The sequence below is a fragment of the Silene latifolia genome, chromosome 1 (assembly GCF_048544455.1).
Source record: "Silene latifolia isolate original U9 population chromosome 1, ASM4854445v1, whole genome shotgun sequence".
In the NCBI taxonomy this organism is placed as follows: Eukaryota; Viridiplantae; Streptophyta; class Magnoliopsida; order Caryophyllales; family Caryophyllaceae; genus Silene; species Silene latifolia.
In genome coordinates, this window is record NC_133526.1 from 130,000,802 (window position 1) to 130,010,233 (window position 9,432).

At 35.8% G+C, this 9,432-nt stretch overlaps 2 protein-coding genes across 5 annotated transcripts; one reads left to right on the forward strand and one right to left on the reverse strand.

The window, feature by feature from the left end:
• Window positions 1-1,482: 1,482 nt before the first annotated feature.
• On the reverse strand, window positions 1,483-3,207 carry LOC141655804 (uncharacterized). The gene has a single exon (XM_074462851.1). The coding sequence runs from the start codon at window positions 3,205-3,207 to the stop codon at window positions 1,483-1,485; it is 1,725 nt and encodes a 574-aa protein (XP_074318952.1).
• Window positions 3,208-3,997: 790 nt separating this feature from the next.
• On the forward strand, window positions 3,998-9,167 carry LOC141609213 (ubiquitin-conjugating enzyme E2-23 kDa-like). 4 transcript variants are annotated; one of them, XM_074428374.1, is made up of 7 exons: window positions 3,998-4,140; window positions 6,648-6,746; window positions 7,072-7,151; window positions 7,543-7,657; window positions 7,767-7,819; window positions 7,901-8,029; window positions 8,768-9,167. In XM_074428374.1, the coding sequence occupies exons 2-7, from the start codon at window positions 6,703-6,705 to the stop codon at window positions 8,899-8,901; spliced, it is 555 nt and encodes a 184-aa protein (XP_074284475.1). In that variant the 5' UTR covers window positions 3,998-4,140; window positions 6,648-6,702; the 3' UTR covers window positions 8,902-9,167. The 4 variants fall into 4 exon arrangements, with proteins under 4 accessions (XP_074284475.1, XP_074284471.1, XP_074284465.1 ...); XM_074428370.1 differs by having other exon boundaries at window positions 4,061-4,426; XM_074428364.1 differs by having other exon boundaries at window positions 4,096-4,159.
• The last annotated feature ends 265 nt before the right edge of the window (window positions 9,168-9,432 follow it).

A 9,432-nucleotide genomic window follows, 5' to 3' on the forward strand; every position in this document is an offset into this window, starting at 1 on the left:
ATAAGTTAAATTTTAATTTTTTTTCCGTCAAAACTTAAATTTAACTAAGGTTATATGTAAGTTTTTTGAGTTTTATTGTAATTTTTTGAACTTAATGTTTAAGTGAATGAACTCAAAAACTTTATAATAAAACTCATAATTTTTAAAACAAAACTGAAAAACTTTATTACAATGCTCAAAAACTATACAATTAGTGGTAGTACATCGGATAGAATTTTTTTTCAAAGTAGGGTTATGGAGCAAACTATTTCTCGTTTAGGTGTCCATTTGAAACTAATTCTCGCCAATGGGTCCACGTCATCAGTTTTTTTTTTTCCAGTTTTGAACAAAATCGCTATTTGGAAAAGCGAGTTTACATTTTTCAAACAAAATCGCTTTCTAAAACAGCGATTTGGGTCTTGTAATTTTCAAGAGAACAAACAGAAGCTATGTAAACATGAACGAAAGAAATCAGAGGCAAATCGCTATCTCAAATAGCGATTTGGGTTAAATCGCTAAAGGGCTTAGCGAATTGGCTTAAATCGCTACCCTGGGAGGCGGTTTGAATGTGTGCAAATAAACGCAGCTACTGGATGTTTTTTTCCAGATTTTTTTAACCCAAATCGCTACCCACAATAGCGATTTGCCCCATGACCGCATTAAATCGCTTGTTTGCTTGGCGTTTTGGCTGAAAACTACATTAAATCGCTTTTTCAATTTGCAATTTTATGGTACATCTAAACACCCCAAACACTAATTCCTGTAAAATCCGGTTGAACAACTATAAAATTTAGCTTCATTCCTCCTCCTACAAATGCAAGGCAGCAAAGCTCAATATCCAAATGTCATGAAACGATTTCAACAACACAAAAAGCACAAAGTTTGCCATTGAAATACATTAAAAAAAAAGTCCATCACAAGTGTTTAATTCTTAAATCCATAATAATATTCATACAAACACACTAGCCTCTATGGGAACGGCCTCTTTTTGCCTTTTTTTGTGAAGTAGATCCTTCCGGTTCTTCATCCTCTTGCACTTGGCTTACTCTTCCTCTCAAATGACGGAAATTATACCTGGGACTTTCATCTTCGTCTTCATCTTCTTCTTGTTCCTCTTCTTATTCCTCCTCTTCATCTTCTTCTTGTTCCTCCTCTTCTTCTTCCTCCTCTTCTTCTTCCTCTTGAGTCTCTTGGATAAGATGACCTTGTCTTGTTTTTTGAAGAGATTTAAGAGACATTTTTTGTATAGATTTTAACATTTGGAAATAACCTATTGGGATTTTATTCGGAAGTTGGTCTAGCATGGTGGAAGCCTTCTTATAGTTGATCACATGTCCTCGAGTCTGTCATAATATACACACACAAATTAATTCCCTAATGAAATGAAAAATAATGAGCTTATAAAATGAAGAAACAAAATAAAGGGTTAATTTACTTACTAGTTGATCACATGTTTGTCGTCCTTAGACCGTATCGTTTTCCCCCATCATGGGCAAGACACCATTAGCTAAGAGGAATCCCCTCCAATAAAGCCTTGGCATTCATATTTATTGCCCCTATATCCTCCATTCCATTCTCAAACTTTCTAAGTTGGTGTTGAAAAGCAGTTTTTGTAAAAGCTTTCTTCAATTCTGTATCTTTGAACATCGTGTTTATGTTTGATGCATGATGGCGAATACAATATCTATGAAAAGCAAAAGGTTCCTCCCACCCACTACCAACCTCGGTCATGGCTTTTAGGATCCCAGGATGTCTATCCGAAATGACACATATACCTTGGCGTTGTGTGATGAAGCCTCTTATGCAAGCTAAAAACCAACTCCAAGTATTATACCTCTCTTTGTCAACAATTGCGAAACATAATGGATAAAGTTGTTCATTCGCATCAACCCCCATGGCTATCAATAAAACACCGTTATACTTGCCATATAGATGAGTTCCATCTATAGTGATGATAGGCCTACAATGGGGGAATCCTTTAATTGAAGGTCCGAAAGCCCAAAACACCCGATCAAATTGTTCACAATTAGGGATGTGAGTTGACTTGTTAACAAAATGGACAACGGTCCCCGGATTTGACTCTTTCAAAGCGTCAAGGTATCGAGGAAGGTAAGCATAAGATTCCTCCCAATCACCATAAAGGTCGGCAATTGCTTTTTGTTTGGCAGCCCAAGCCTTAGCATAAGAGATCGTGAAATTAAATTCTTTGGTAATGGCCGCTCTAAGCAATTGCACTTTCGCCCCCCAATCGGCTTCTACTAGAGGTTTAATGGCATTACTAATAAACTCTCTTTTCAAATTGGGGTGATCGCGGGATGGTTTCTTAACCACACATGTTGTTTCGTGTGGTCCTTTATATGACACAATTGTGAAAACATTGGAGGTAACATTTTTTTTGGTAGCTCTTAGGTACCAATTACAAGGGTTAGGTTTCCTTCCACATTTGTAAGTTATAGTGTGAGATCTTGACTCAATGGTTTTAGAAATTTTGTTTCTTTTGACATTGTATGAAATTACAACTTCGCGCAACACTTGTTTGTTTGCAAACTCTTGTCCTACATTAAACTCACCACCATTCACATAAGGGACATCCTTTGTTTTGTACCAACTATTTACATAATCTTCATCAATTGCATGAAGCTTAGTAAAGTCGCTATTTGGAAGCCCAGGTGAAATAAGGTCTACATCAATATCATCATCTTCACTAAACAACATAACATCCTCTTCTTGGACATCCCCTTCAATCTCATCCCCTTCAATATTACAATCTATACCCTCTTCATCAACATTATTAGTACCCAATGACACACTTGACCAATTGGGGTTCTTGACTTGGGTAATCATATTTGTAAATGAGAAAAGTGAAGATTGAAAGGAAGGTTGAGTAATTTCATTAGAGGGGGCAATAGGTACCAAATCTATGTACAAATCCATAGAGGCCGCTTTCGATTGACACACACTTGCCCACAAAGCTCTTAAACTTCGATCATTATTCAAACAACACAATTTATAACCTCTCACACTTGGAAATTTCATCCTAACATTTAGCTCAAATTTTGTGGGATCAACCTCTAATGCATCATGAATTTCACTCTTAAGGTCACTAAATTTTATTTTATTATTGACAATAATAAAGGTTTCACATCCCCCTTTGTAAGATATACTCTCACCTTCTTCAACAACATCACCATTCCACCAACAAGTTAAGGGATAATTATTTATCTCCATTGCTATAACCACACAAGTAAATTAAAAAAGATTAATAAACCAAAGTTACTAATTAACCAATTTCAAACTCTAATTATTAAACACACACAACCTATTACAAATTAGTAACTAATTCAACAATAAAGATTGCAAAAACAGAAATAATTAGTACCTTTAGATTAGATAGGATGAAGAGAACTTGCTTGTTGATAATTTGTGTGAATTAAGATAGCAAATAAGCAAGATTTGGGAAGTAATTAGAATAGTCGAAATCTAGGGTTTGCAATTTGGGGTTTTTTTTTTCACTGTCGAGTAAATGGGGGGAGTAAAAAAATGACGCTTTTTTTTTTTATAGACAAGTCAAATCGCTGTATGGGATAGCGATTTACCAGAATTTCGCACCCAAATCGCTTTGTGAGACAGCGAGTTTCCTTGAATTTTTTCGTTCAAGTTTACATTAGCTTCTGTTTGTTGTTTTTAAAATTACAAGACCCAAATCGTTGTTTTAGAAAGCGATTTGGTGTCAAAAAGGATAAATCGCCGTTTTAGGAAGCGATTTAGTTTCAAAAAGGTAAAATCGCTTTCCTAAATAGCGATTTTATTCAAAACTGACAAAAAAAAAATGATGACGTGGACCCATTGGCGAGAATTAGTTTGAAATGGACACCAAAGCGAGAAATAGTTTGCTCCATTACCCTACTTTGAAAAAAAATTCCATCGAATATATAATCAACTTACTGATAACTTTCCTCTAAAATTAGGAAAGAAGCCAACGTCCTCTTACTAAGAGGATGCATGATATATATTCCATAATAGAGAGAATCTTCTCTTAAAAGAGAGACTCTTAAGAGAAGGGTCGATCTTTTCTATTATTGGTGCTCTCAAAATTTATTAAATTTATATATACGTGATGAACAACTGAACAAGGAAGGAAGATAGGGGGCGGCAAAGAAGGTATGCATGATCCACGTAGGTAGGGCTTCATATAACCACGTGCAAATGACTCTGTCTTAAGAATCTATTCCCCATTTTTATAGAGAAAAACAATCAATCCCTCCTTTTTTCTTGTTATTATTTTCACTAATTAATTCTTTCTCCCTATTTTCTTGCATTCAATTTGTTGAGTTCTTGTTGAATTCACCAAAACAACAACAACAAAATAACCATTTATTATTATTGTATTATAATCTAAGTTTTGGGTTGTTCATCAATCACTCACTCCTATTCTTATTCTTATTTGGTTAGTCCTTCATTTCTCTTTATTCTTTCTTCATTCTTGATTCTCTTTTCATTGGTTTTTTAGTATCTTTGTTCGGATGTATTTAATTTGTTTTTCTGGAAATGTAGTTATTTTGTTGTGTTTCTCTGGGTGCTTGAATGAAAATTGAGAGAGATTTGATTGATTGGTATTGTGGAACAAACATTTGTGTATATCCGACCCCCTTACCACGCACTTTGCAGGAGCCCTTGATAGAAAAATGAAAATTGAGAGAGATGTTGTTATACTCCGTTTTTTTTTGTTTTTTGTTTTTTTTGTAAATTTTGGATTTCAGCGTACGACCTCAGGTGATGATTTCAGTTTCAGTAGGAATAATGATTTCCAATTCATTGATAAAAATGTCGAGGATTTAAATGGTATAATTGCAGTTTCTTAGATTTCATTATGTTCTTGTAAAGTTGGTAGAGTCAAGAGTGTACTATAGATCGATATTTTCAGTATGATTTAGTATCCTGGGATAATTGTAAAAATGTAGAGTTAATTCTCAACTCTACCCAACACAATGGTGGGTGGATTTTTGCAGATTGCTATCCAGTCAATGGAATTAGCACTAGTCTGATTTATGATGCCCAATTTGTTATAATATGTCTTAAGTACAGTGTCAGTCGACTGTAGATGGTTATATTCTTAGATGTTGATTGTTTTGACCAACTTCTGAAACTAGGAATCTGATTATTGATTGTAAAAAAAACTTCTCACTTTGGTGCTCCCCACTATTTCTTCCTTGTAATTTGTATTCTTTGTAAGACGAGTATACAAGAATTTATTAGGCTTTTCGTAAATATGTGTCAATGTGTGGGATCATATAAGCTCGGTCGAGTGGTAGTCATACTTGAACATAATATTAATAAATTCAATGCGCAATTGCCACTTACTTGCTGATTATACTACCCTTTGAAACCTACGTACGCGTAATTGTATACTATGTATATCCAGCTCTTTTTACAACTAAAATAGCATTGCTTTAGTTAAGGCCTGCCGTAAGTACCAGGATAATTAAGAAGTCTCTAGTGTACATAGCCTTAGCCTTGCGCGTGTGTTGTAACTCATAAAGAGGATATTTCGTCTCCTCATCACCCATAATGGAAATTGTGTTGAGGTTTCAGTTGAATGCTTGCTACTCCAAAAAAAAAAAATTGAAAAAAAAAAAAAAGCCAATTGAGGGATTAATTTCACTTTATTCCATCATGATCCAAATCCAAAGAATACCAAGCACTTGGCTCCATTGGAAATGGAAGAACGTGAAAGTTCTGAAGTAAATTTAGCCGGGAAGATGCTTCCTAGCATCTTTTCGTAAAGCGTGGAGATGGTCATAGTGTTACTGTTCACTAGTGTTTGGTAATCGTCCTTGGTTTTAGGGTCTTGACTATAATATAGTGATTGTGATTCTAACTTTTTTTTGTTCTAGTAGGCTCCCACTTCATGAACTTAGTAAGATTATCATTGAACATTTTATTCTAAACTTCCGGTTTTATGATTCTGTCTCGAGCACTGGATAAGTCAAGAGCGGCTCAGAATCAAAAGGCATTATCAATTCTCTGCATAGAAGAACTTTCAATCCCTATATGTATATAACCATGCAACCATCAGTCTGTGTGACATTTGCATAGATGAATTTGTGTAGAATGGTGATGGTTGTGTGTTCTAATAACCTATTTTTTATGCTATTAAAATTTGCTCTAAATCATGTTTTTTTGCTTCTAATTTCCTGTCTGTGAGTGTACATCTACCAATCATCTTACATTACAACAACATTAGCTGGACCGGTGCCTTAATAGCTCCCGCAAATCGTGGGGTACGTGGATTCGGATGCACACAGCCTTATCCTTGTGTTAGCAAGTAGCAGCACAAAGAGGCTGTTTCTGAATTTCTAAATGAAAATTGTGTCGAGAACTGCGCCAAATGGCTGCTACATTGCAATAAAAGGCAGCGCAGTCAGTTTAATGAGCCCTTTTGCTTTACTCCGTCAGTACCAAAGGAAATATCAATCATCTTACCTTGTGGTGAAAAATTAATTCATGCTTCTTCTGTTTTTCAACTTTATGTCCATATATGCACTCCTGCTGTACTGAAAATGAGAGATTCATTTTGCTGATGACTGGCTTATTCTGCTGACAATCTTTAACAATACGAAGTCAAAAATTAAGATATATATGCTTCTTATTATTTCTTTGTTTGTCAGTTGCCTCCTTGTGCCCCTGACTGAAATCAATTTGCCGCAAGCTTCAATTAGCACGATGACTTCACCAAGTAAGAGAAGAGATATGGATGTTATGAAACTGTAAGCTCTTTGAGATTTATCGTGTACTTCGTTTTTTTAATAAACTTTTAGAAGTGTAGATTTCTGGAGACTGGACAAATAGATGTTCTTTTTGGTGTAAGCGGAGGCCAATATCATACAAATAGCTGTTCATATGATATGGGAAATGCATGTATATAATCCTATTTTCAGTCCATTTTGACGTTTCATAATGTTCTCATCTTAAACTCCAGCCTTCCAAAATTTGTAAACAATTTTTTGAAATTCAAAGCAGTCTTTCAGGTATTTAGGTACCATATTCTTAGTTCTTTCTCCTTTAAGCTAATGAATCTGAAAATTTATTCAGGATGATGAGCGACTATTCAGTGGAGATGATAAATGATGGCCTCAGCGAATTCAATGTTATGTTCCATGGCCCTAAAGAGAGTAAGTGGAGGACATATTTCACCTAGTTTATGTATGTTTTTTATTTAAAACTTCACCACACCTATTAGTTAGTCCTGCAATAGTTTGTCCTGCAATGCCTATGATTATGAAGTCTTTGGGAGTATTTCTGAAATCATTTTGATTGGCCAAGTAGAAGTTGAGTCCCCCGCAACATCGCATAGAAGCAAGTGTGGTAGATGGTCACAACTCAAGTGGTGGTACTGCGGTAGGACCGTAGGAGTAGTAACCCACTAACTTATAAACTAGTCGTCTTACTCTTAGTTCTACTAACTTGAGACAATTCTACGCACACACTTGGGGAAACCGCGCTTGGATAGCTATAGTACACGTGACCCAACTAACGTTGAGCTTTCTTCTTGTTGTAATGTAGGCCTTTACGAAGGTGGGGTGTGGAAAGTCCGTGTTGAGCTTCCAGATGCTTATCCTTACAAGTCTCCGTCCATCGGGTTTATAAATAAAATATACCACCCAAATGTTGATGAAATGTGAGTTTACTCTTAACCCTAGAGCAGCCGCCAAGGTATTTTTCTACCTTACTATCATTTTGATTACATGCTTTTTACTTATATCACAAATGATTTTTCAAATTTGCAGGTCTGGATCTGTGTGCTTGGATGTAATAAATCAATCTTGGAGTCCTATGTTTGGTAATAATCACTTCAGAGCTTAAATTGATTTCATTCTTTGATTTATCTTTCGGTTTGTTCAAATAAAATCTCTTATTGCAGATCTTTTAAATGTGTTTGAAGTGTTTCTTCCACAACTTTTACTGTATCCAAACCCATCAGATCCTCTCAATGGTGACGCTGCTTCATTAATGTTGAAGAACAAACAATCATATGATCAAAAAGTCAAAGGTAAGATACTGGTGTATGTTGTTCTTACTTATATTTCCACTGCTTCTATATGTGGCAGCATTCTGGTTTCAGTGCGCAACCTTGATTGGAAACTTTATGACTAGTGCGCCCATTACTAATTTATCTCTGACGGCTGAGATTGCTGTCTGATTATCATGCCACTTTACGATTCTTTCAGTTATATAATCAAGTTAACCTCATCTCTTATCTGGTTTAGCAAATTTGTTGTAAATTTTCAAATTTGAAACACCTGAAGGGAGTTGTGGATATTTTCAATCACGGTGATTGTGATCTTGATTCTGTTACCAAACAAATCACTACTCCATATCACATAATGCCGTAGTGTTGGAGATCAATGACAGAACTGATATGACGGTTTAAACGGACTGGCTCTTCCTTAATGTTGTGTTTGGGCAACGCCCTAGGAATGTTGTCAAGCTGTTGGCTTTGGTTTCCTGTATTAGAGCTGAATATGGCCTGAATTCTGAAACCAGAACTTGCCCGGCCTATAACAAACCCGACCTTTGTTGGGTCCGAAGACCTGAACCAACACCACCTACGTACATGAACCCGTTGAATCTTGAATGTACCTGAAAAGCTGACTAGTCCATATTGTGTTTTGGAGATATCCGGCTGTTGGCCTCTTATGAATTTAAGCTACATGACCTTCATACATCTTGCCTAGATGCTAGCTGACGTATATTTTACCTTCCATTTTTAAAATGCCTTCATTCACAGAATATTGTGATCGATATGCCAAGAAAGAGAACATTGTTAGCTCTGTGAGTGAAGATGGAAGCGATGAGGAAGATAACAGTGAGGAGCAGTCTGGTTCGAGCGACGATGAAATTGCAGGGCACGCAGATCCATAGCAGAAGAAAAGGATGGAATACCCTTGTTAATTGGTTTAGTATGTTGTGTTTTAGTTTAGGATATAGACATGCACGATTGATAGTGATAGCTTCGATATTTAGCATACTTCAGACACTACATCTGTTTTTAGTTTAGATACGAGAGTAGTTTAACAGACCTTTGATTGACCTTGTTCATTTGATGAAAATTGAGTGGTGAATAGCTGAAGTTCACGGCAACTAAAATATATACACCCGATTGGATTTACTGCTCGATTTTCCCTGCCAAATGATGTTTGGTTTTTTAATTTGCAGTTTGATCTTAAATTGAATCGACGCTTATCATCTTGTTTGTGTTACAGTCCGGATCACGTGTCCTATAAATTTGTCCCACTTCCTGTCCCATCAATCATAAAATGACATCTGGCAAAAAATAAAACATAAAAAAAAGTTGCGTGCATCGCTGTATCTCACTCTGAGCCCTCCGTCTATCACTCTTTCAATCTTCCCCCATGAAACATTAAAAAATAAGAACCAAAAGATTAAAATAAA

Bases quoted from the DNA above. Each gene is read 5' to 3' on its own strand.
- LOC141655804 (XM_074462851.1), bottom strand. From the start codon at position 3,207: ATGGAGATAAATAATTATCCCTTAACTTGTTGGTGGAATGGTGATGTT.
- LOC141609213 (XM_074428364.1), top strand. The intron at 7,820-7,900 runs GTAATAATCACT...CTCTTATTGCAG, and splicing joins ATCTTGGAGTCCTATGTTTG to ATCTTTTAAATGTGTTTGAA. The intron at 8,030-8,767 runs GTAAGATACTGG...CTTCATTCACAG, and splicing joins ATATGATCAAAAAGTCAAAG to AATATTGTGATCGATATGCC.